Source organism: Falco naumanni, chromosome 8, assembly GCF_017639655.2.
Source record: "Falco naumanni isolate bFalNau1 chromosome 8, bFalNau1.pat, whole genome shotgun sequence".
Taxonomy (NCBI): Eukaryota; Metazoa; Chordata; class Aves; order Falconiformes; family Falconidae; genus Falco; species Falco naumanni.
This window is the reverse complement of record NC_054061.1, coordinates 34306054-34333695: the sequence shown is the minus strand read 5'-3', so window position 1 is coordinate 34333695 and position 27642 is coordinate 34306054. Positions and strand designations below refer to the sequence as shown.

The window sequence follows — 27642 nt, the reverse complement described above, 5'->3', positions numbered from 1 at the left end:
GCCGCCGCCGACTGGCGGGGGGGGCGCGGGGCAGACGTGGCCGGTACCCACAATGCCTGGCGGGAGGCGGCCGCAGTCACTACGCGTCGGTGCCGCCGCGCCGCTCCGGTGAGCCAGGTAGTTCGAGTCCCTCCCCGCGGCGCCGTTGCCAGGCGACGGGGCCCGCCCGCTGCCCCGGGCCCGCCGGCGTGAGGCGGGGGCGAGGGACGGGACGGTGGAAGGCGCCGCGGCGGGGCCCTGCGGCTGCCCGGTCTCCTCGGGCCGGCGTCTCGGCTGCCGCCTGCCTTCCCCTTCGGGCTGCAGGCCCGGGTTGGGGGCGGGGGGGGGCTCCCGGTGCGGCGGGGCGCGGGGCCGGTCCCGCGAAGCGACGCGACTTGTCGCCGGTGTCTGTGCGCGCCGGCCGCCGCCCTGCCGGGGCCGCCGTGCGGGGTGAGGGGGGCAGCGGGGCGGGCGCCGGGCGGGCAGCGCCGGGCGCGGCGGCAGGGCCGGCTCGGGGGGCCGGCGGCGGCCCCCGGGGCCTGTCGGTAAACGTCGCTCCGTAGGGATCTGCGTGCTCCCGGCGGGCGGCCTGGCCGTCAGCCGTTTGGTGTCAGGTTTGGCGGCCCGGAGCCCGGCTGTCCCTGCTGCACCGGGGGGTTGTGCGGGCCGGCGGGGAGGGTTACGGCCTGGTGCTGTCGGGGTGGCTGCACTCGTGCCCTTCCGTGGCGCCTTGCCCTGTGACGTGGGTTTCTGAAGTGTGTACAGCGGAACAACTAAAGGTTCCTGCCTGCACAGTGCAGCTGTCACCGTGCTCAAAAGTGGGGACAGTGACTTTTCCAACACTATTACGTACGCTGGAAGGAGGCACAGAAACTGTGTCTTCATTCTGCATCAGGCGGGTGTGCAGCTTGCACCTATTGCCCGATTTTGTACTTTATGGAAGGTTGTCCTGAGGGGCAGGCGTCCTGGCAAGGAACAACGCCTTGGTTAAGTTGGTGCTGAGGGTAGCAGGGACGGGGGGTAGGCTTGCCGTTGCACTAGATCTACTTAAAATCTTTCCATTTTTGTGAAGCTAGACTTTTTAAAAAATTGATGTACCCTGAGCAAGCCATATTCACAGGTCACTTTCAAACACTTGTAAAAAAGTTATGAGAAGATACCAGATAGGTCTAAAATGATTACTGTCGGGTCACAAGTTGGAAGATCAATTTGTTACAAAAGACTGGAATGTATACCGCTTTCTGGGACTTTCCAGATGCTGCCTCAGGATCAAGTACCATCATAACACAAGAATAAACATACATAATTGAATATGTATTAAAAAAAAAGTACATTAAAACAGGCTCTGGCTTCCAACATCTGAGATTTCCAGCTCATGGGAGGAAATGAAACTGAAGCCACGTCTGATAATTCCGATTTGTGAAGGCAGCGGAGGTTAACGTGTCTGATAAATTGGACAGCTTTAGGGAGGATGGAGTAACAGCGGAATGACCATTTCACTTGACTCTTACCTGTCTGTGGCCAGCTTTTGCCATGTTCCTCTTTTCCATGATTTCTCCCAGTCCCTGTTTGCAGGGAGGGCTGTTGCAGTGTCAGTGTAAGGGGAAATCAGTGAAGATGGGCCAGAGGCAGGCACACAGAGGGAAATGTAAGAAAAGTGCAAGCATGGAGTGATGCTTCTGTGGTATAGTCTCCATGTTGGTGATTGTTTGAGGGTCGGAATCTTTCTGAGCAAAGGGTAGTGTTTTACTTTTTAATAACCCTTGTTGTTTTCCTGTGAAACTTTTCCAGTTGCCTCTTGATTTCACATAACATTTTAGCATCGACAGCATCCTGTGACAAGCAGTTCCACCGGCTAACTGCGTGTTTTGTGAGGAACCATCAGTGGTACCCCTGAGCCTAACACCTGCTGGCTGTGTTTGATGCGCCTCAGTCCTGTCATAGAATGAGATAGCGAACCCAATCCCTGTTCATTTCTCTGCGCCTGTGATAGATTTAGAGACCATTGGTAGTGGAAGTGCAGTGTTCTGTCATCTTCAGGTGTTTGATGGATATAGAATTTTTGGAGGAAAACCTGTGAAATTTGTAATGGTATGGTGAATTACTTTGTGGAGTTTTGAGTAGATGTTTAAAAAAGGCATTTAAAGATAGTTCTGAAAACAGTACTGTATCTTTAATGTTCTTTCTTTAATTTCAACCTGTATAAGTCTATATCAAATTTATCGCTTCACTCCTTCTTTAGAGCCTTACTGTTTTCAGAGCTGAGTAAAGTAGCTCTTCCATTTTGAATATCTAGTAAACTCTTTTTCTGTATTAATGCAATTTCAAGTAAGAAGTAAGGCTGAATATTCTGTAACAGCATGTGTATTACAGATCTCATTACATATGTGTGACCTTGCAACCAAAGTGATTTTCTTTCCTTAGCTTGATTTTTTTTTTTAGGTAGCTTTCTGATTCTGTTGTTATGAAGCTGAGGAAAAAGTACACGTTTTCACTGGGTGGGTTTTTAAGATGATGGTACTTCTGGCTGTCTGGTGATCTCAAGACTGTTCAGCTAAACACATTTTTTCCTTGTGTGATTTCATAGTACATTAAGAGAGTTGGCAGGTTTTAATGGAGGCTTACTTTCTGTTAGAGAGCCTAATTTATCTAAATAAAAGTAGGAGCCTTTGAGAAAGTAACTGGGTTTGTTCTAGATCTATGCAAATACTTTTTACATACAGAACAGGCATAAAAATTGAAAGAATACCTCTAAAGGGCTCTTTATCCTTTGCTTTGTCTGTTGTCCCTGCATGGGTGCTGTTGTTAGTGATACTTACATTCTCTGTCGTTAGTTACAGGAGTAAAGCAACTATTGTTAGATTGAATATTGAAAGTCTTAATGCTTTGGAAATACAGCTGTGGTGTGTTGTATTATGTTCCTGAAGTGTTCAGGTTTCTGACCAGAGGAGATTATAGATTAATGAAATGTATTAATTAAATGTATGAGATGAATGATGGGATGCAGAGTCAAAGGTTGCGTTACCGTGAGTTACTCATGTACTGTGCAGATGAAAAACATGTTTTCCCATTTTAAATGGTTGAAGTGATGGGACTTCCTCAACTTTGCTTAAAGAACACAGAAACATTTTAATATTTCTATTATTCAGGGTTTTTTTTACTGTAGTACCTCTTGAGTAATCTCCCTGGGGTGTCTTCAGGCCTTTCCAATGTCCTTACAAAAAGAGCTGAAGAGTATTGTTAGCCAGTAAATACATTTATTAACTTTTTCTGTTTGTTCTTATCTCATCAGATAACTCAACATGAACTGTAACCATCAAGATCATTTAAAAAGTGAACAGAACACCATTTTTCCTTCTGGGAGCTGGCTACAGGATTCTGAGTTTCTCTGCAGTGCTGCTCCATTCACTACCTTTTCTTAAAACAGAACATGGAGTTCCTTTCTTCACATTAGGTGCTAATGAGGTTATTTGCTTCATCAGAGGAAATGCAGATCCATGAAATTACATTTTGTGCAAGTAAGTTAATGAGGGGAATTTTAAACTTTGCTAGCACATCACTATTCTTTGTTTTATATTGATACAGCTCCCGGTAGTCCCTTTCAGGATTGAGTTCCAAGTGACAGAGGTGGTTATTGTTGGAGAACCATTACAATTTAAAGCTCCTCTGCAATTTTGTCATGCTCTTGAGCTGCTGCCATGGTTATATGGTTAGCAGCATAGTTAAGAAAATGGGTGCCACGTGCATTCCATGTGAATTGTTCTGCTGGGAGCGTGCGCATGAACTTAGAGATAGGTAAAAGTTTCTAGAGCCAGAGGTTTAGCTTCTAGAATGATGCACTCCAGCAAGCTAATGTGGAGCAAGTCCTGAAGTGATTTTTTTTCTGGTTTTGTGTCCAGGTGATCAAAAACACTTTGCACTTCACTCTGTAGTGAACTGCTGAAATAACAAGTGTACTGGACAAACGGCCAAAAGTACTGAGCAGACTACAGGCAACAGTGGCTTCTGCTGCTGTTATGGCTTTGGTGAAAGTCTGATATGCTATACAAGTAAAATATGAGGTTATTAATTTGGAATTTATTTAGCTAATATGATGCATCTCAAAGCAGGTTGAAGTGTGACTGCTAATGAAGCTGGATTTCTTAAATTGAAGATTACAACATGTTTTCAATGTTTTCATTATTATATGCCTCTTTTCTGAAGAGCAAATACCCTTGAAAAACCTGAATATTGATTATTATTCAATAAGTATCCTGGTGTATATATAACCTTTGGGCAGTGGAAAATAGGGGAAGTGAGAATTCAGGGGAAAAATAGCTATTTCCTCTCTTTTGTGAAGAAGCAGTGCTATTTGGGGAAGATTTGGATTCCTAACTTTTCAGAATACAGTCCTTCAGTTGCTAAGGCTTGTAAAGCACCCTTAATGTCATAGTTTGAAAGGTGCTGTAAACATGTCAGTATTGTACGCAAAAGCATATTTCAGCTGTATTCAGAAATCTGTTTTCTTTTGCAGTTTGTGACTGTATGGAACTCGAGTAGCATCATCTGAGGGAGGCAAAAGTCTATTTTTTTTCATAATCTCTTTAAGTGATGGGTGTAGTATATGGTAGGAGTCTGGAGAGCAGTGTTAAGAGTTGAGGAAGTGTTTGCTTTTGGCTTCCTATAAATTCTAGCAGTTCGCCCACTTGTAAGAGGACGAATTTGTGTACTGATACTTAGCAGATAAGTAATCTGTCTTAGCTCGTCTTGCTAAACTTTTGGATGTTCTGATGTAACGTGAGGTTTGAAGAGCTTGAAGGTTTTAAAAATGTGTGTACAGTCTTGAAAGACTGCAGACTCTGTGTTTATACTGTTAAATGCCTGCTACAAGTTTTCTCCTCCTGATCAAGAAATGTTTAAATATACAACATTTTCTTTTTTAAATGAATGTACTCCACAAAGCTTTAATTATTAAGTTTTGAAAATAAAATACTGTAAAAGCACGTGGGCTTTGCAAGCACCATTTCAACGTGCTCAGTATTTGCCTAATACTGATAGACACATTTCGCAGATGTAAAGAAAATGGAGACCCAGATAAGAAGAAAGACATTTCATGTTTAAGAAATTCCGTTGGGAGCTGGGAGAGCTGGATTACATTCTTTGCTGTCCTGATCTTTGATTTCTTATTGGACAGTATCTAAGTTGTGTTAAGGCTCTGTTTGTCAGGGTACTTAAGCATGTACTCGGTAACACATTTTCATGAAAGGACATTAATATTATTACTTGATCAAGACCTGGATTGCTTTTCCATCTGGTCTGTCTTTACAGTACACATTTTTCCTCTCCAGCTATCGTGATTGTTTATTTAGACTATAATTCTTGCCTTACTAACAGAGAAGACTCACAGCTTGAAGGGTGCAGGTGCTACAGTGGTACTAAATAATAGTGTTTCAATCTCCACAGATATCTCTAGGTGAGGATTTATGGCAGTTCAGAGAAAAATATTTGAAAACGTGACACTGATGTCAGATGTACTGCTGCTTTATGGTAGACAGTTAGGACTCAGAGTTATAGTTGAAAACCCTCCCTGTGCCCCGTTTTAAGTGCAAGCCCAGTATACAGCTTGGGAAGTTTGATTAATCACAGTTGACTCTGTTGTTTTCGCTGTTACCTTAATTCTGATTCTTCCTGATTGGTGTTTTGTTGTAGGTTGTCATTAACTATTGGCAATGTCTATGATTTTGTCTGCTTCTGTGGTCCGTGTGAGGGATGGACTCCCACTGTCTGCATCTACTGATTATGACCAGAGCACGGGAATGCAAGAATGTAGAAAATATTTTAAAATGCTCTCAAAGAAACTTTCTCAGCTTCCTGATAGATGTACTCTGAAAACTGGGCAGTATAATATAAAGTAAGACTTCTCTTTTAGATACATATATGTTTGTGGTGTCTTGGGTTGTATCCGTCTGTAAGTGAAAAAGTTAACAGTTCACATCAGAAATGATTAATGAAACTAAGAATAATTCTGGGCAGTATTCATGTATTGGAAATCTGAAATTGAGAAATTGTAGAAAGGTTTGAAACCTGTTCAGACTTTGGTGGAAGTTGTAGTTTGAAATAGACAATATTTTTATAAATAAGGAAGTCCTTGACCTACTAGAAATGTTTCTTTAAATTTCAAGGTTGTTTCTTACATGCAAATGACCAGACTTGTTCTATGTCATGCTAGCTCAACAAATACTCATTTGTTTTCTCATTTTAGTCTACACGAATTTTTAAAAAGTAATGAAATACTTTCATAATGCAGTATTTCTGAAAACTTGTGGTCAGGATGTTATGAAATTAGGCCCTTTTATTGTACCTTCAGGATTTCTGTTGACTTCAGAGAAAATACGTCTTAAAACCCAAGCATAACTCAGTAATTATTTCATACGGCACAGAGGGAGTGAGGAAGTGGGAAGGGTGGGAATGATTTCTAGTGTGGAGGCAGTGTGTAGCAGTCTTGAGTGGAGCCTACCTGTCCTAGCGCTCCATCCAGCACTTTCACAACAGTGCTTTTGTTTTCTCTTCATGCTTTTGCGTTTTGCTTTTTTTTTTAAAATAACTTCTCCTAAATTTTTTGAGCTAGTTAATTTGATAGTTTACTTCTATGGCAACACTAATTAAGTAATAGTTCAGAAGATGGTCTTTTTTCCCCTGTTGGCAGTGTGAAACTTGGATTATCATGAAATAATTCTTTGAATCTATTGTATACTCAGAATTTTTCTTTATATGCAGCCTTTCTCCTGAGTATTGGTAACTAGGTGCACCTGTGTGTAGTTGGTAGTTCAGTTGCACTTGAGCCGAGCTAAATTCTGATTCTAATTTAGATAGGCTGTTTTCAATGAGGTGAGTAATTTCATCCTAACCCCTAGCAAGTATGCAGAAGTTACAGTGGTGGAAAGCACACCACCTGGATGATCCTAGAAAGTGCTCAGCCTTCTCTGTTGGTATAATATGTGAGTTTCCTGTATTTCTTGGGATGAGCCTCAGCATGGACTAAATTTTTTCAGTCGATTTTTTATTATGTTTTGTGTTTTAAAACCTCAGCTGTAGCTGGCCTTTAAACTGATCAGTTCAAGAGAAACTTTTAAGAATGAGGCATAAGACCTAGGAAATTTTTTTATTAGTTTTGTCTTTGGTTACTTTTAATAGTGTAAATTATTCATCAAGATTTTGAGGAGAATTGTGTCATGAAAACATGAACTCTGTTTAATGAATTACCTAAATGCAGTAGGGATATGTATATTGAAAACTGTCCCTTTCTAAATTCCTGTTTGCCATCTGTGGCTATCCTTGTAACTTTCTTTGGAGACCATATTCTACACAACAGTTTTATTTCCTCACTTATTTTAGAAAGAACCAACTGCCCTCCCCTGCCCATCTGAAGATAAGTTTTTGCATTTTCAGGATGAACCAGATAACATATTCTGTATTTGAGATGAATGAAAAGCTATTATGGGATGAACCTGCTGTATTTCTGTATCCCAAAAGCTTTATGTTATTTTCTGTTCCATGTATGTGAGAGTGTGTACATATGTGTACACACCCACACATATATATACACTTACACATATGTGTATAGCACAGCTTCTCATACGATGATACAAAGTGGTGTTCATGTACAACATTGCCTAAAAGTAAATTGTTTTTCTTCTAGAATAGTGTTGGAGTTCTCAGTAAACATTAATTCCTTTGCTACCCCAGAGCAGTTTTTGCTTTTCTGATTATAGCATAGAAGATCAGACTAGTGAAGCAACGAATTACCTGGATTTGAATTTGAAATTTTGAATTTGTTGTCTCAATTATAGCTTTATAAGTTCTCTGGGAGTAAGCTATATGATGCTGTGCACTGAAAATTATCCCAGTGTCCTGGCTTTCTGCTTCCTGGATGAGCTTCAGAAAGAGTTCATCACTACCTACAACATGATGAAGACAAATACTGCTGTCAGACCATACTGTTTTATAGAGTTTGGTAAGACTTGACTTTTTCCCCCCCTTGATTCTCGCACTAAGAGAAATAAGTATTTAAATAGATGTACAACTTAATGTACACAGAACAAAAATGTCCAAGGCAGTTTATAGCTATGATTTCAGGTGTATTTAGAATCTGGATTTAACTCCCATTAATCAATAATGTAATTCTTCTGTGGGCATTAAATTAGGCTACTAGAGTTTTATCTAAACTTGTTTATAATCTTTCTGTTCATTCCAGTAGGTTTTGGTTTAAGCCTTGTGTGACCAAATCTGGAGCTTGTTTTCTCCTAGTTAGTAATATTAGGAGTTGTTTGACTTCGTACCCATTGAAATACTTAACCTGTAAAGGCATCGAACTTCGTCAGTTTCTCAAGTAAAAGATTGCAATGTCATGTTTGCTCTTAGCTGTGCTGTAATTTTTGTTCAGTACATGAAAGGGAGAGATCTTTATTTGTTTTATGTTATAGTGAAGCATTTAATCTTCTGTCATACAAGCTCCAAATTCAGCTGATCTCATATATATCAGATAACAGCTGCTACAGATTCCATTAATATCTGTTACTTTAATACTGTATGTTATGCAGTTGTTTTAAATATTCTTGTAAAATGCATTAGAGCAAACAGAAATATTTTAGAAATATGGGGGAAGATATTGCAGTTGGTTAATTCCTGTCTATAATTCAGTCAGGCAAATTTTAACAATTTCTGTATAACATTGTTGTCTTTATGAAGATTTCTATGAACACTTTTTTTCTTTCTTTCTTCCCCCCCCTCCCCCCCCCCCCCCCCCCCCCCCCCCCCGAACGCTTTCATTGTTCTACTACTTGTTAAGTTAGAATGCAGGTCTATTACAGTCTTTTTATCTGTATAATATGGTATTAATTTTCTCTGCCTGAATATTTTGCAAGCAGATTTCATACTCAAGTTTATACTTGAATGTAGGAGTTAATTTCTTCATAAAGATATTTATTAAACTAATGAAAAAGCTAGAATAAGTGCAGTAAATCCATTGTATTAGCAATGCATTCAGTCCCATGCAGTGAAAAGTCATTAGTTTATTCACAGTTATTAAGTAATTAGATTTCTAGAGCTTAATTTTTATTTTTCTTACAGTGGAATTAAGTAGGCCATGATATATTAGTCACAAAACAGAAATAGTATTTAAAAAGCCAAGATAAATACAAGCATTTAAAACAATACATTTCGGTTTGTGAAGTATGTAGTATATAAAGCTGCATGGTCTTGGATTATTTAATTAACAGAGGTCCATAAGGGTATACCTTTTTATTTTAAATTTTACCCAGATAATTTCATTCAGAGGACCAAACAGAGATATAACAACACACGTTCTTTGTCAACAAAGATGAATCTTGCTGACATGCAGACAGAAATCAAACTGAGACCACCTTATCAAATTTCTGTGTCAGAACTTGGTTCAGCTAATGGGTTCGCACATTTTTCTGCGGTGGAATATAAGGGTACTGGTAAGATATCTGCAGGTAAGTTTCAGACTTTTGTTTTTCTATCTGTAAATGCGACAGATGCAGGGTAGTAGCATTAGTCTTTGATATTTTTTCCTTAAAAAAAGCTTTATTGCCATGATGTTCTTAAAGCATAAAGCTGCCATGACCTGACATGTATTTTAGCTTAGATGTCTATTTTTGTCCTCTGCTCAAAGTGTGTATCTTCCCAAGGCTCTCAGAGGGAGAAATGGATCTATTCAATGGACTGCTTTATTAAAGGGGAAAAAAATCTGCATGAAAATAAGCAAATGGAGATGAGCACTTAGCAAGATGAACTTTTTTCTTTTTCTGACCTTGTAAGATTTATGAAAATTTTTGTTATTTCTGCCACGTGAGAACCAATGACATAAGCTAAGAGCATAGTGTCGGGAGTTAGAGCAGCCAGAGGGAGAAGCATCTGTGATGGTGAAAATCCAAAGAGCTGTGCTGGCTGAAAGATGTACTCTCTAAAATAAGTGCCTTGTGTATGATATTAATAATAGCAATTTTGTATCTACTTGCCACGTTCATTTTAGTAGTCATTATTTTTTAAAAACTTTAATTAATCTCGTGTATGAGGTAAATATGGCATTGTTTGGTTGAACTGGGTTAAAGGTTTGTGCTATGAAATGAATGCTGTGAATCAGTTTGAGACCCACCTTTAGATGTTTCCCAGCAGGACAGAAAACTTAAAACTCGCCAAGTCCTTGTGCTAGTATGTGGACTCCACATGTGAAACTGTCATCATGATTTCAGTCTTCCAAGTTTAGTGAAGCAAAATAATAAATAGAATAAAAGGGAGTGTTGATTTTAATTAGTTAATGTATCTTCCCCTTTTTTCCAAAAGTACCTCTGTCTGTAAGGCTAGTTATCCTGGGCAGACGTGCACAGATGCTGCTCACTTTACAGTGGCAGGGTGAAAATTGCAATTGTAAATCAAAACCCTTCCTACAGAACTGTAATATAAGAGATCAGCATAATTTTCTGCATTTGTTGTATCTATCTACCTGTCTATCTAGAAAAGATGTCTTTGCCAGTGTATTATCCTAATTACTTAGCGGTCAGGATTCCTGTAGAAGATTGAAAACTACTTTCTACTGAAGGTGAAAATCAAACAAAACCGCTAGGGTGCCCCCATCTGTACTGGTCCTGATCCTGAGAATTCTAGGTGCTGTGGGGCAGCATGGAAACAGCTGAAACTATGTCTTTGTAGTCGCAATTTAGCAGTGTTAGAGAGAGATTCTGAAAAATTGATAAAAGTGTGAAGATGTTTAAATTGTTTAGAAGAGTGAAATCTTTTAAGCAGCACTGTACATACCGTTAATCGTCTGCTGCTTATATGCGTGGGGTGTTTTTAAAGGTTTGTGATGCTGTGATACCATTCTTTTGCCACTTGTGATGCCTATGTTGTCATTACCTCTTAATGTTCTAGTTCAGTCCTGGATTGTGGAAAAGGTTATGGTGGCAGAAGTGGCAACTGGTTAACTCTGAAAATTGTCTAGATTCAAACTTCCTGCAATTGGAAAAAACAGTATGCATGAGAGAATTTGGCCTGTGTCAGAATTGGCTGTATTTTTAAATTGTCCATATAGTAGGAGATGAGGCTTTCATCACTTTTCTGAGTAAAAGTGTTGGAAGACCATATGGGCCTAAATTAAAATGTGTAAGGACCATTTCCATTTTTACTATAAAATGAAATTACATAATAATTGGCAGATGATCTTCCAATTTTTTTTCACCTACCTCTCCACAACCTGTCTTACAGAAGCAATTGTGTGTCTTTTCTTTCCATGTCAACTTTCTTTGGGGGTTTTCCCTCTTTAAGTTACTTTTAACTTTCTTCTTCCTCTGAATTCCGTAGATCTCTCTGTTCGGTTATCCACTTCCTTGAATTGTTACAGAAACTCACCATCAAAGGGCTGTGCATTATGAGAGGTTTGCACTTTGCTCCTTCCTCAGCTCTTCAAATTTGGGATGTTACTGAATAAGTGTCTTTTTTAGCAAGTCTGCTAATAGTTTTGTAGTTCTTCACATTCATTGCTTCTTTCCACCCTTGAAAAGAACTTTCTCTGGATGTTTGCTACCCACTCAGTTGGCTAGACTGCAAAGTTTCTCCTTTGTTCTAAGAACAAATTCTCACTAAAAGAGATGGTTTGCCTAGTGCCATTTCCTGAATGTGCTTGCCTGTTAAAAATATTTCTTGTTTTAAGTGAGTTAAGTATGTTAAGTCAAGTTGGATAGCATGCAGAGTTCTGAAGTTAGGTAGACGCAAATCTTGTTTTTTACACAGAATAGCAGAATTTAAGGATGCTGATGGAGCACTGTCTGTTACTTGCTTATAGTTGTAATTGGATATGTATCCAAGGTCTAGCGTCCAGGCCTCGTGTATTGTTAAAGTAATTGAAAATATCAGCCCTTTTCCCTTAGTGAAAGTTCTGCTGTGTAGTGAGGAATAGGGGTAATCATTAATGTGTGAAAAATAAAGTGTGCAGATTATGGATAGAATTTTGCTTCAGAAGTGGATGTAGGTGTTGGCAGGCGTTAGAAATAGGGTGACAACATGCTGATGTGCTATGCTTCAGGTTAAGATAAATTTACTGTTTTCTGAGGGTTTTTTGATAAAGGAACAGTTGTAAAATCAAAGCTACTTTTTGCCTGATGGTGTACTGGAAGAGTTGGGGTTTTTTAGATTTCATTTTTAAATAAATTATCTTTACAAGTAGTGCAGTTTCTCACATTGTATAGTTTTCTTAAATTTCTATTTAAATGTCAGCATTTTAATGCAGAATGTGCTTTATTCAATCCTTGGTTTGTGTTAAAGGTTTTGATATGGCAGTTATCATATTTCTAAGAATATGGATTTACGGACTCAAGTTCAGCTGTCCTTTACCCTGCGTTCTCTGCCACTCCTTCACTCTTCTGCCTTTTTTTTCCTGTATTTAAATGACTCTTGTTGCTTTATTGTAACACTAAAATTTAATAAGCCCTGGAGAGCTTAATGACATCAGTAGTGGTATGCAATGTCCTTTAAAGTTTTTGGGTTTGTTTTCATATTTTAATAAGAGAGAAAAATTAGTACTTTATGATCCTTCATAGACTGTATTGATTCAGCTGACAGGACCCTAGGTTTCCCCCCGTTGTTCTCAAAGAAGTGTTTTAAATACTGTTTAAACACATGATGTTTTAAAGTTACACTGATACATGGGGAAAATGAGATTGCCCAGGGAGCAGTGAACTGATGTTATCCACCAGTTAATGCAATGCAGTTACTTTCAGCTGAAAACAATCATATACACCTTCAGCTTTTTGCCACTCTCTAGATGAGATGGTTTAAAAAAAAGCAAAACAGAAACCACCAGTTAGGAGTCACTGAAGAAAAATGGTTTGCTATGCAAATAGCATGTCTAACCTTAACTGAATGATTGTTGGTAGTATTCCTCTAATACGTGCTACAGTTAGAAAAGTAATAAGCTCTGAGAGTTAAACGCGAGTTATGCTTTTTTTAAAAAAAACACAGCCACCCAACTGATTACACTATTAAATTCAGCACAAATGAATTAACTGAACTCGTCTTGTGGTTTATTTTTAAGTTATCACACACTCATAATTAGATGGTCCTGTCTGCTGATCAATATGAAGCAGCTTTTGTCATTTTTTTCTTTAGGTTCTGTAATTCATAAACTGGAAAGCCTTTTTCTGGATCTGTGCAATGCAAACAACTGGGATTGACACCCCTCTCTCTATTAATGTTTCAGTCCATTAACCTCATTGTTCACATCTTTACACTTCGTTGATTTGAACAGAATGATTTCAGTATGGCTCAGTAGTCCCATTGTTTTCCCAGTGTTGCCTAGACTATTAAGAGTTTTGCATTGTTTTTTCATATTTGTTCTTAATTATGGAAAGCGACAGTAATGAGGAACATACACAACTGTTACGTTCTTAGGACCCTAGATAAGTCCGAAAGAGTGGGTGTGCATGGAAAGAACATGTGTTTTGTAAGAGACTTCTAAGCACTATCTGGTAGGTCTGTATAAGGTTGTGTAGGTACTTGCTTCGTTTCAGAACGGCCCTTCTATTTGTGCCTTTGGTAGCACTCACTAGCTGTATTTTCTTTAAGGTAGGGGCCGCGGTAGCTTTGCTTGGTGTTCCCTTCAGCAAACAAGCTAAATCAGTCTCGGTAGCTCTGCTAATGCATTAGTGTTAAAGTGGATGTTGTGAGAGGAGCTCTTAAGTACTGACTTATTACCTGGCTACTAATTGCGGACAAATTTCACTAGCAAGTGTGTCATTCGCCATTGATTTCCTGGCATGTTTGGGCAGCTTTCAGTACCGTACTGGCTGAACTGAAAGTATTGAGTTAAAGACTAAATACAATAAAAGAATTATATATGTGAATTGAAGGAAAGTATAGTTTCTGTTAAAGCTTGTATTGAAATATTTAAAATGCTTCTCCTTCTTAGAAAAAAGGATTGGCATTTTGTGGTTTGCTTCAGTGATCCCTTATTGAGCTAGAAGCCACTGAAAAATGAGATTATTATTTTACTAAATTTCTAAAGACATTGCTTTGACCTTTTGATATCTTTTTTTGATCTTTTGCTTTGTAGCTCCTCATCAGCGTCTGGAACCTGTGACTCTGCCAGGGATTGTCTCATTTGTGCTTAGCCTGTTATGTGGGGCTTTGAATTTAATTCGTGGCTTTCACGCCATAGAAAGTCTTCTCCAGGTATTGTACATGTTTATGAATTTAAGAGTTACACATCATAGCAATGATAATATCACCTTAGAAGATGCTTACAATGTGAACAAAGTCTTGCCAATTTTATTTTCAGAAATACTGTTTGTGAGGTCAGACCTCCGTTTATGAAACCTATATTGTCTGTTATCTGTGCATCCTTCTCAAGTGTGATGCATCGTTCATTGAGACTGAGTTTCAAAAGCAGTAGAAGGTGGGTGGCTGACTCCTTCCCTAGGTACCTTGGTAGCACTGAGTATGTGAACATAATGTTCTGTTTTCTAAATTTATGCTAGGGTATGAGACGTTTAATTTTAATAGATGTTATTTAAAAACACTTGAGAAGAATGATGAACAGCTTTGAAAATCTGGCCAATTTTTTTGAAAGGTCCGCAGAGCAGGGATCTTTAAATAGCTTTTGTAAAATTGTTTTTTAGAAACTTGGTTTAGTTTTTGTTTATTTGTTTATAATAAACTTTTTTAAGTAGGATACTTATTTCTCTTGTGTGCTGAAAGGATCAGTATAAGGGAGACTGTCAAGTGATTTCTTTTAACCCACCCCCAAAAACACCACCGCATCCTTCACCAAAAATCCTTCCCAACAGACATTTATTTGTTTATGTGAGCGCTCTGCTCTGACCCTCCCTATAGCCTTTTGAGTTTCTTTCTCTTCCATTTCTTGTGCTAGTTGTATTCTCATTGCTACAGTGAACATAATGGTGGAAATTAATGTTTTCAGGCAATTCAAATGGATACACAGGTAGTGCTTGCAAGCACACACAGAAAGTTCATGTCTGTTACCACCAAAAAAAAAAAAAAAAAAGAGCATTAAATGGCTCTACTGTTGTGGTGATGGAGGTACACACTAAAAACCCTGTGGAAGTTTTCTGGAAGAAAATGGGAATCCTCCATCTTGACTGATAGATAATCTTTTTATTCAGAGAGATATCTGGACTTTAGGTATCAAAAGTGTTGCAGTTACAATGGTTTTGTTAGGCAAGTAAGGTAAGGAAGGTTACCTGTATTCCAGTTGTCTTACATGATTATTGATATATGGAAGAGATTTAATAAAACAGTAATGTTTGAGGTCTCAGCGTTTCCTGAAGACTAATGAATAGATGAACAGGGTTAATGAAAGCGTGCCATGCTAGGCCTTTCTTTTGAGTTGGTTTTGATTGTTTTTTAAAGAAAAAACAAGAATGAAATAGTGAACATACATGTCTGCTTAGGTTTTTCTGTTATGCACAATTCTCTCAGTTTATAAATAGGAATTAATTTAAAGTACACTGTAGTACAAAATAATACTGAAGAGATTTCTACCACTTAGTGAAATGTTCCTAGAACTTGGTTTTTACCTTCCCACAGATGATTTTTTTAAGAAGGAATGCCAGTGTCAGGTGAACCAATTTAAGTGATGATAGGGCAGCCAGTTAATTTTATTCTATATGTTATTGCTTCTGGAGGTAATAGATGGCAGTACAGATGGAAGGTATTTTTTCATTTCTGACAAATGAGGCACACTAGAAATCCATTAAAATTTCTCTTAATTTACTCGGTTATGGAAAAATCCACAAGGTTTAGGGAGAAATAATCCAAAATGTGATTAGTGGAACTTCTGAGAAGTCCTTCCAAAGCTTCTCTCTGAATTAGTGTTTCCTTTTATAATCAGTGTTTTTATTTTGATGTTAGCAAAACTCTGTTACAGTCTGTAGCTATACTTCAGCAAATACACAGCAGCACGGAGGCAGAGGTTTACATACGGTTTGGGAGCGTGCTGCGTTGTGTGGGTAAGGATTTCATGTGCAGGTGACTTTCCTAGTCCGCAAAGCAGATGGAAATGCTTCACCGTGAACATTCTCTGAGCAGAAACAACTGCTAGTTCCAATGGACCACCTTCTCACAATGGTATTTGCTTTCCAGGAAGAACATTTGCATGAGTGCCCATTGTTTTCCTGGGAAAATTTTTGATTGTTGCAGATGTTTGTTTGAAATGCAGTTAGAATAATCACTGAGCATGTAAATTTCTTCTGCTCGGCTCTATAGAAACTATAACCACCCGTTTGAATAAGTTAGAAGGAATTTGTTGTTTTGTTTTTTAAGCACAGCGTGTAGAAAGATCTGTTGCCTCAAGTACATTTTTCCATCTTTTCCTTCAAGAAAACGTCCTTTTCCAGCGGCCTCCCTGGCCGCCGGTGTGGGGCTCTGCCGCCCCCTGGTGGTCAGCCCCCGCATTTGCCTGCTAGCGGCTCCGCTTTGCGAGGCCGGAGGAGGGCACGGTGCTGCCAAATGGGTAGCAAAGGTAGTTAGTTACCCGTGTTTAGACTTGAATCTGTACGGGCACCCGGAGAAGGTAAGTATCCAGTGTTAGAGATGGGCTTCCTTTAAGGCTTTTGAAAATCTCAGCATTAGCTGCCTGTTGTGAACAAACGTTTTGGTCAGATTCCAGATTACGGTGGGTTTTTTCCAGATGCAGAAGTAAGCAATGATTAGTGCTAACTCTTTTGGCTTAGCGTAGCATAGGAATTATTATAAATCTCCATTTGAGACTACTTTAACGCACAATAATGAAAACTTTCATACTGTAAATATCTGGTATTTCACTGAAACATTGTAAAGCATGGCTTTTTGTCTTATTTTCACAGAATGAAGGTGAAGATTTCAGTTATGTTATTGCATTTTTTCTTGGAACAGCAGCCTGTTTGTACCAGGTGAGTCCTGCTTGCATAATTCACTAGATTTTAGAAACGTTACCCAGTCATGCATAAATGTCATCATGTTTTCTTAAATGTCACAGATACTTGAACAGGGCGGTTATAAAAATAATTTCTGCTCTGTTGTTCTGTTTCATTAATCATGAACTATTATACAGTAGATTGATCCAGAGAGCTTCTGTTTGCTCGCATTTTTCTGCAGTTAGTTGATGAAGAGATTTGGTGTACTTTTTTATCTGGAGCTTACAATTTATCTCTAAAGTCACAAGCAGTAGAGGTTATATAATTTATTTAAAGTAGTAGTTTCTTGTGCAAGTAAACGTAACCATCTGAACAAATGCCTTACTGCATCTTTCCTTTGGGAAGATTTGAAGTAAATACAGTAATACCTAGGCACTACACCCGAGAATTTTCCTCACTTTGTCCATTATTGTGCATCTCCTTCCTTTTCAAAGCTTTCAGCTGCTTTCCACTATGTTTTCCCTCACCGGTCTGATATTTCACTTTGCATTTCATGTCTGTAGGTTTTCCATTTCTGCATTTGAATTTGACTTTCCTATATAATTTGTAGCAAAGTATTCTGGTGCCCGTTGGCATTTGTCATTCAGTGACACTGCTGTTAACGTTTAGCTATGACTATAATGTCTGTCATGCTCAATTCCTGTTATTATAATTCTTTTGACTTTTAATCCCTTGCACTTGTGGAATATGCAGTTTCTACATGTTTCCATGTGCCAATGTTTAGTACAGTGTCAGACCATAAAATAAAATAACATCTCAGGATTTTCCTTTTCCTTTCAGCCTTTCTATCAGTCAGCCTTCTGTCCAGGTTACCTGTAATCTCCGTTCTCTATAACTCATATCTAGCAAAATGTCACAGTACACTTGTTGGCTTTTCATCAGCTTCCGCCTTAAATAATTCTTCAGTTTGGTGGTAATTTTCCCTGTCAACAATCTGTTCCGTATCAGATAAGGTGGAGCACGTCCATTCTTTTTTTGTGTGAAAAATATACATTGTTCCCTCCTCTCCCAAGTTAGAAACCTTACTCTTTATAAAGTATTCATGTCTGTGCATCGAGACACAAGGACATAGGTCTTCTTGCCACTGTCTGACTTGAATAGAGCTGTTTTAAAGAGAGAATCCATGCAGCTTGGAATGTAAGCTTTTTCTTAATATTCAAAATGTGTCTGTTGAGTCTCTTGTTCCACACCCTCTGGCATCATTCCTGCAATATGTAATTGGTCAGTTTTCAGAACTGAGAGGGCTGTCAGTTCATCTGGCACGTTCTGATGTTCTTTGCCACACTTAGGGCTTTGGAAGATAAATTCTGTATGTTGCATGGCAGCACATTTCATTGTCATTCACCCACAAGGCGCCCATCGTACTGTGTCGTCTGGTTCAGTTAATGACAACATAGCAGCGTGTTTCTGGTTTCCAAGAAAATGTTTGTAACCTAGGTGTGCAGGGAAAAAACGGGACTTACATGGATTATGATGTTTTAGGCTTGATGACATGTCTAGCGTTTCTCCATGCTTTCTAGTCTCTTCTGAAAAAGAAAATGTACAGAAGTAACAGCTGTCTTAGTTGTACCTGATGTGCAAAGTGTCAGGATCTGAGCCTTCAGTCACTTCTTAACGTTTATTAAAAAAAAAAAAGTCACAAATTCTTTTCTGAAGTAGCCCAGAGGAGCCTTCTGTGTAAAAAAAAACAAAAAAACAACAAACCCACAATGCTCAGTAATTGCCATGCTAACACTTCCCTTCAACAGAGGAAAAAAGCCCCTCAGGAATTTCATAGTAGTGCTTGTTATAGTAAGGTGTTAAACCCAGTGTTTTGGCCTTTTGACTGGTGCTCTGTTTTGTGAGTGGCAAATCTTCTAGCATCTCAGACCTAGACTAATGAAAAGGTAAGCCTCAGAATTCGTTTAAAACAGATCTTCAGTGAAAACCACAGTCATTCAACGTCATTTTGCAGTAACATTTTTAAACTTCTATAGTATTTTGAGTTTTAAATCCTTCATATTTATTAATCATTTTGGTGAAGCGTATCCTGACCCTTATTTTAATCTTGGAAGCAGTTGTCAGTGGAGGCAATGATGCTAAGAAATTATCTAAATTCTTATTGCTGAGATACTGGTAGCAACTAATCGCTCTTTTAGATATGATTTCTAAAACTGTCAGCACAAGTAGGTTGTATTTGCTGTGCTCAAAATGGCCAGGCAGATTCAGAGGAATTGCATCTAAATTCTGAAGCACGTGGATGACTTATTTCTAGTTTTACTTTGCTTTAAATGAAGGGCGTACAAATCTTACTGATACTGTCAGTACTCACCTGTCTGAAGATACCCAGAAATTACAAGTAGTTTTGTTAATCTCAGCCACACTTACAGTAGAAATGTATGTTTTATGAGAAAGTGGTTGAGTTTTGAATAGAATGTAAAGTAACCTCAATAAATTGCTTTGGTGGTTTGCAAATGTACAGTGCTTTGGCCCTTTTTTGAGGAACATGAAAAAAAATTAAGTAGAGGTTCTCTGATTGATAAAATGTGGCAAATGCCCTAGGAGAACAGAAATGACACTTAGATAATCTGATGATGGGTACCGTTAAAAAAATTGTGTGAGCATGGTTATATATCCACTGGGAACAGATTGGGAATATAAAGTAAGCCCAAGTGATGTTGTCATCTGCCTTGAAGCACAGAAAAAATTACTAGAATCCAGAGGGGGGCAAACAATTCTTTTTGTAGAAGTCAAGGAGGTTGTTTGAACAATAGCAGAGGTAAAAATAATGCGTCCGTAAAATCTGCGTCCTTTAGAGATGAAAACTGAGGCATGAGGCTTGAACAGATTTCCAGTTGCCGTAGGAAGGAGGCAGAGCAGGGAGCCGTGGGCAGGCCTGACGCTCCGTGCAGCACCACAGCGTGCAGGAACTGACCCTTAAAGCGTGGTAGGGTTGCAGGAGAGATGTTGCGTGGTTCTTTCCAAATCTGATCTATCTTGCATCAGCTGAAAAAGGGCAGTGGGTATTCTCTGCATCTACCGGTTAATCCTCTGTGTTAACCCCTGCAGGACAGTGGGTTGGTGTCCAGGGGCTGCCTTGCGCTGAGCGTTCCTGGCTGCGGGGCCCTGGTGTATTCCCTGTCCTTCCCATGGCTTTGCCTGGAGAAGACTTGACACTGGCTCTTGTTCCCTCTCCATTGCTTGGATAGCACAGAGTGTCTTTTGACCAGAGATTGCCAAGAACATCCACTTTCCTTTGTCATGGGCCACTCGTTATTGCAGGTTGTAATCAATTATTACGGGAGAATCGTTCTCAGAGGGGGCTTAATGGAAGCAAACTGTAACCTTCTATTGATGTCAGGTACTTTTTGCCCTTCCGTGACTGCTAAATTGATACTGTTCTTACGTGTTTGATTTAGACTTTCACTCGTTTTGGGTTTGTAATTTCTCAATGACCAGGTAGTGTTTCTTGAGTGGAAGTTATTTTCCATGTGGTAATCCGATTCCTTTTTTTTTTTTTTTTTTTCCCCCTGACAGTGTTACCTGTTTGTATACTACACCGGCTGGAGAAATGCCAAATCCTTCCTGACTTTTGGGTTAATTTGCCTGTGTAACATGTATCTGTATGAACTGCGCAACCTGTGGCAGCTCTTCTTTCATGTGACTGTGGGAGCATTTTCTACCTTACAAATTCGACTGCGACAACCACAGGGAAAGTCCCCTGATTACAATGTGTGACAAGTCCTGGAACATTTAGAGGCAGTCTTGTTCCAACAGTTACTCACTCTCAGGAATGTAAAGCTGTTCTCCAAAAGAAGCAGCTGTCTGGATGAGGCGCTTTTTGTTTTTTTTTTTTTTTTTTTTTTTTAAAATAAAGCAATGTAAGATGTCTGGATATTTTTCACTTGATGGTTAAATTTTTTTTTTTTTTTTTTAAAGAAGGACACAGAAGAGTATGGGACTAGAGGAGGAAAATGGATTATATCCATGCAGTAAAAACATATGTAGGGACACCAAGTTTGGGGAATTTGACTGGTGGCGTAAAAAAGCTTCATTTGAAAGTATGTTAATGGAAGGAATGTATAGAGTGTATGTTCTGCATATCATACAAGCTCTTCACTTCCAAAAGCTGTTTTGCCTTTGTGAGGCAGTAGGGGGTAGGCTAAATAAATAAAAATAATAATTATATTATTGCATATTAGCAAACTAGATTTGGAATATGTAAGATACTAAATTTTGCAATGTGTTGTTTCACATTGACATTTATGTTAATGTTTTTTTTAATTAAAATGTAACCTGGAAACTCCGTTTCTGGGGATCAGCTTTCTGGCACCTGTGGCCCTCTGTCTAGCGCTATGAATACTTTAATGTTTGTTCATTTATGATTTCTTTTTAATTGTCCTCTGAAAGTGATCTATGTGGATGGGGTTTCTTTTTAGTAATTGTTCAAAATGTTTTGCCACTTAACCCAGGTTTTTTGCACGTTTCCTGTGTTTGAACTCTGAAAAGGTTGAAAGGAAATGGATCGGTGAGTAAAAGGGGTGACTCGCACTTGTTGGACTGTTGTCCTTTTTATATACTCCTAGAAATGAATGAATAATTAGCTCAAACCTGAGATAAACAACTGGTGACAGGAAAACAATAAATCAGTCTGATTAGCTTAAACAAGAAAAGACAAGGGATTTTGTTTGTTCTTCTGGCTTTATGGGTTGGGTGGTTTTGTGCTGGGGTAGAACAGTCTTGATCTAGACTTGTGTTTGAGAGAACAGTTGTATATTCCCGAAGTCGATGGATCAACTAGCAAACCCCAAACACTTAGAAAATAGAACAGCAGCCTTACAGACCACCATCAATTACACTGGCTTTCTTTACAATGATGTGACAGTTATTTATGATGTTTCATAACATACAAATAGATATTGATAGGGTTTTTTTATACGTGACCTGGAATAATGTAAAGGTTCACTGAAATGCTGGTGGGTGGGGGGAGAAAAGCAAGCTTTAATGGCAGGAAGGTTGCCATGCTGCACGTGTTGTTGGATTTGGGGATTGGCAGAGCTTTGCTGTGCTATGAGGTGTTGCTCTGGCCAAATATTTTTGGGCACTTCATACCAAAATGTTGTGTGTTTCTGTAAATTATTTAGCGTCAGATTATGACCAAGAAGAATGGAGCTAGATAGTTTCTTTTCTTTTTGTATAGGTGGTATTAGTCAACAAAATGATGCATAATAAAACCGAGAGAATGAATATGTAATCCAAAGTGAACAGGAGCGATATGTGTTGTATTCTTCATGATGTCTGTCTCGGACTGATGTCTGAGATCAAGACCTTGAAGATACCTTGGTGTGCAGGCTCAGAGATTGGTGTTGGAGGTGATGTGCTTTGCAGTTAGTACTCTTCTCTCCCCACTTTGAGACAGAGAAGAAGAATGTGTTCATGAACATGGAGTGCTTTTGTGTTGGGAATCCAGAAGATGGGGAAAAGGTAAAGTGGAGGACTGGACTGAAGCATACAAGAATTTTAGGAAATGTTTACGTGACAAATATTTTAAAAATCCAGAACAGTGAACAGCCTTTGTTTAGAACCAAGAAGTTTGCTTGTATTAGCATTCAGTTCACCTTTCTGAACTCTGGACATCAGAAAAGGTGAAAAGCAGTCTACTAGTTTAAGTTAATGATTAAAAAATATAGCTATTCATGTTTTAAGTATAAAACCAGGTTTTGTTGTGCTTACAAAGTCTGGAAGCATCCTTACACCTATCTTTTCACTTCACCTCCATTGATAGGAGGGGAAGCTGCTATGAATGCCTGAAGTACTGCCTAGTTTTTAATTCAGGCTGTCGTGCACGTGAAGGATTTTCTCTTGTGTCATTTTTTCAGTTTGTGTTGGCAGAGAATCTTGATTTCTCTGAGACACCTTCCCTTCCTGTTATTCCTAAAGATGCATTTTTAAGGAATGAAAACTTCCTTTGTCATAGCATCAGGAGCCATTATTGCATTCCAGTTATGCTGGTGTTTAATTGCTGATCAGCAGGTATAATGGAAAAATGCAGCTGTCAGTGTAATAGAAGACAGTTGGGGTTTTGTTTGCTTGTTTTTACGGCACTGATAAAAATGCCATTTCACAATGAAAAGTTAATGGGCATGACTGTTCTTCATTGCCTGATATTACTAGGTGCTAAAAACATGGCTTTTGAACATACTACTTTAATTTGACTATAATATTAGAACTTGCTGAAATTTTGTGTGAGATGAGAAACAAGATACACCAGGCCAAGCTGGAGGTGAGAATTTACTGAAAACTCCCAGGATTTTCCATGTGCTTATACAAATTCAGCATTCAGAGAAATAGTAGGTGTTTTCCTGCTGATTTTATTAGATATTTATTAGACTTATGAAGATGAGTTTATGAAAGATGACTACTTTCTTGAACAACATGCTTTATTTTAGTTCGAATTGCACAAGGCCATTCATAGTTTCTCAGTTTTTCTGTGGGATTTAGTGGAAGCAGAGCCAACTTCATGCTGTATTTATAAATTAAGCCCTCTTTAAGGTTGGAATGAGTCCATCCAACACCCACAATACCTTATTTTTCTTTGAATAAGGTCTGTGTGTTTACAGGCAGTTTCAGGAAGGGTTGGCCCAAAGTTTGACTAGGTATATATCTTGCTGTTTGAGGTTTGATTACCTTAGAGTCCCCTATTTGAGCTTCTAGAGATTTAGTCACATCCTTGTGTATTTTTCTTCAATTAATCTGAGGTCTGGGCCAATAGCTGGGGATAAGAACTCGTCTCATTTGTGAATTGTGAAAATTTGCTAGGAAATAACTTTTCAGAGCTTTCTTCTTTCATGCTGCTTTGTGGAAGACTGACACACACACGTGTATAAGATCTGTAAGAATATATCCAAAAGAGGGAGTGAGAGATGTAGAAAAGAATGCAGCCTTTGTGAGGGAATGTACCTATGTGTTACGTGGATTGATTTTTAGCTATATCAAAGCTAGTAGAGAACCAGATGGGGATGGAAACTGGTTTCCTTTGCAGATACTGTGATTACTTAACATTCACTGTGGATTCTTTAATATATTAATAGTGTCTTGATCAAAGGACTGAGGAACACCTGTTTAGAGATACTACCTTTCAGCCTTCTGTTTCATTCCCCAGTTCCACTGCAAGTACTATGGAATGAATGTTTTTTGCTTTCACAGTTAGTATTGAAAAAAGCCCATTAACATTCTCAGACACTAAACATGCTATTTTGAATCAGCTTTTTGTCAGAATAAATAGCATTCTAGATACATGTTATGGCTTGCAAAAATCCATGGTTTCTGAATGGTGTTACTCTAAAGGGGATGCATTACAAGAGGGACTCTTCCCTGGTTGGAGGTAGGTGATGAGGAGGGTAGCTGTGGGGGGTCTGCATGCCAGTTGCAGCCCTGTGTTGACAAGAGGCCAGCTGATCTCTCAAGAGGAGTCTGAGGAACCCTGGAGCATCTGGCTGTGTGCGCAGTTCTAGTTGTAGCTGGTCAGATATTCCAGGTAATGTTTATTTTGGTAAGGCGAAGTGGTTTCATTGTGTCTGTACTAGCTTGTAAACAAAGTTACGGTTCATCAGTTTTATTGATCAAACTGTTTGCTAATGAACTTTATGGAGCACTTTTGTCAGTTGGCACACCCCTGTTTGCTATCCTGACTTTATAGAGCCATCTGAAAGATGTTCAGACCTCTCAGAGCATTTATGGAGTCTTTGTTTTCCAGGGTAAGGTTTCTTCCTTCCTCAGAGGGAAAGCCTCCTGAGACAGGCAGATGACAAGTACCTGTTCAGAAGGTTTAAGGTACGCTTAGCGGGGGCTGCATAGGCACGCTGTGGGTACCTGGCTCCAGTATGGCATGCAAAGCTCCGACCTGGGCGTCCAGCTCAGCTTCTGCAAGGAGCGTGTGGGTGGCACTGTCAGGTGAGCCCGCTAACCTGTACACTGAGCAGAGCTTAGGAACACGCCCTAGTTGTCAAGCACCGTGTGAAGCTTGAAAGCAAATAAGAATGTGCTCCATCTGTTGCACTGGAGCTGCTATGGAAATGCCACAAGAAGACAGGGCAGGGCAGAAGGACGTTACCAGCTGGGTGTCGTGTGCTCACCTAGTCCGGGGGAGTTGTGGTGCCTGCTTCCAACATAGAATGTGACATGAAATAATTTCAGAGCCAGCTCTAATCTATCTTCTTCCAGCCATTTTCAGGACACAAACTGCATCTCTCTAGTGCTACAGGCAACTTGAGGTGAGCCATTTCCTAGCGGGAGGTGTGTAACATAAAGATGGCACTCTGTGGCTCTTTTTCTTCTGGTTTTCTCTCTCCATCAGCCAGGTACGGCTGTGCTGGGGTGTTGTGCGTGCTCCTTGCTGAGCAGGTGAAAAGGAGAGGTAGAATGTCCGCTAGCCCGTTTCAGAGTGGATGGCAGCAGTCACTGGAAGGACAGGAGAGCACCAAGCTGTACCCAAGTGGTGAGAGCAGGAGGTTCTCAGCTGTTAGCCCCGCAGTAAAGGATGATTGAGACCATTGTCCTGATGGCTTTGTGGGACTCAGGGTTCACGGTGCCAGATCTGGCAGCCACAGACCAGGGGATTTACGTCTCCTGTTGGAACCTGGCCTGCACCGTTCAAGAAGCTGTTTGCCCATAGTGGGGGAGGCCTCCTCTGGATTCTTTCAAAGGCACCTCATAGCGAGGAGCAGCAGCAGCAGGTGTGGTGGGGTCTTGTGTTGTTGCATCATTGACTGCTGTGCTGCCAGGGTGGTGGTGGGGGTTGGTGGTGACACATACAGCCTGGGATGATTACGTTTTGCTTATCTAAGTTGCATTTGTTAGTTTGTGTATCATCAGTTACTGTGGAAGGAGGGGCTGCCTTTAGGTTGTGAGGTGCTCTCCCCTCCTCGTGTGGTGGAAGGAGGTTTTGGGTCTCTTTCAGCCTGATCCTGTGGGACTGCCCAGCAGCAGTGGCAGCAGTGCCTGGCTAAGGCTGCACGTGTCAGGTTCCAGTAGATGGCAATAGTTATTTGCATCTGAAATTCTGTATTTAAAGAAAAGATCTCTGGGGCCAGCTGCTTACAGGGGACTCTTGAGCTGTTCTGTGGAGCTTCTTGTTCAATGGCACCCGTGCTGTGCTGCACCACTGCTGTAATTCCCACCTGGCGCCCACCGCCTGCTCGCCTGCCCTTCGCCGCACCAGCTTTCAGCGGGAGCCACGGGGGAGGCACCAACAGCGCGGCGTCGGTGCCAGCACCGCAAAGTGCCAGGGCAGAGCAGGACAGGCAGGGGCGGTGAGGTGCTCGGGGACAGAAATTCAGAAATATAACGCTGCTTTTTACAGTAAGGTACCTGGCTGCCAGGTGGCAGGGAAGTGTTGCTGCTGCCATCCCCCATCCTGCCTGGAAGTCAATGTTCTCATTCCTTACACCCCCACCACCCACCCCCGGTACTTCTTGTGCCTTGAAGTGAAAAGCTTGGGACAGAGAAGGTAAAGAGAATGGAAACTGAGGAGTTTTTTCAGCCTAGAACAGCTGAACTGCTCTTTTTCAGGCTGTGTCCGAAGCGCTCGCTCTTTGAACTAGAAGTGATGGTGCGGTGAGGAGCAGGTGGGAAGTCAACAGAAGGAAAGCGTTTGCCTCTTGGCCGTTTTTGACAAGATGTTGGTGTCCATGTATGCTGTGTAATGCACAGGCAGCAAGGATAGTGGCCGTGCAGAGGACACACGTAAGAAATGTGGTGTGTCCCAAATGCATAGTTTTATTATGTGCAGGCAGCTATTCGAAGTAGCCAGCTTTGGGCTGGGGGAAGCGGCTAAACACCTTGGGAAAATGGCTCAGCCCGTCGCCGCGTACGGCGTTTAAAGGAGAGGGCACCGCACAGGAGGCTGCTGGCTTCCTTCCCCTGGGGGATACCCTTCTCTAGACAGTTTTAAAAAATCGCTTACATCAGGTAACGTCCTAAATTGCTGTTTGTGTGATCATGTAGGAGAACATGTAAAGTATTAAATAGTTCTTCAGCATCTTTCTGGTGATACTAAGTATTTCATGGGTTTTTGTTAATGCAGCTCCATTCCCAGTACACTTAGCAAATTTCTCCTAACAAGTAACAGTTTGTCAGTCATTCGGTTCTTAGTTACCTGTGTGATGTCTCCTCAACTGAAAAAGTCAGTTGAAAGCTGCAGCTTCTTGTTTCTCAGTTATACTTCAGTCTTCTGTTAATTGGTATAGTTACATGTGGCATTTACTTTTACCTGTAAAGATGGAAAATGTTAGATTGACAAACACTGCTGCCTCCTTCCAGGTGCCCCTGAGAGGACAAGTGCCGAGGTACCTGGGGAAATCTTCGACAAAGGTGATAGACATTTTAAAATACACTCAATTTTTTAAAAAAATAGGCCACACACCCACACACAAATTTAAGCTATTAAGTTATACCAATATATTTAGCCACAGTGCCACAGCAGGGCTTTGCCAGCTATCCCGAGACGAAAGTTTAAAGGCAAGTGGGTGCACAAGAAGGACCTACAAGCCCTAGAGGCTCTGTAACCGGGCACTGCGCAGTACCGGTGTGCTCCAAACAGCCGTCCACCAGTGCTAGTCAAGAACTGGACCTTTCTGTTTGCAGATTCAGTATCATCTCCTGCACAACTTGCGTCTGATCGCTTCACCAGCCAGATGCAGCTAAAATAAAACAGAGACGC

General features: G+C 40.2%; 1 protein-coding gene across 2 annotated transcripts; it reads left to right on the top strand.

Moving 5' to 3' along the window:
* Positions 1-21473, top strand: SEC22A (SEC22 homolog A, vesicle trafficking protein). 2 transcript variants are annotated; one of them, XM_040602936.1, is made up of 8 exons: positions 1-117; positions 3272-3497; positions 5668-5869; positions 7809-7972; positions 9279-9473; positions 14084-14202; positions 16854-16919; positions 20460-21473. In XM_040602936.1, exons 3-8 carry the CDS (start codon positions 5688-5690, stop codon positions 20658-20660), a joined length of 927 nt encoding a protein of 308 aa, XP_040458870.1. In that variant the 5' UTR covers positions 1-117; positions 3272-3497; positions 5668-5687; the 3' UTR covers positions 20661-21473. The 2 variants fall into 2 exon arrangements, with proteins under 2 accessions (XP_040458870.1, XP_040458871.1); XM_040602937.1 differs by having other exon boundaries at positions 14-108.
* Positions 21474-27642: the final 6169 nt, after the last annotated feature.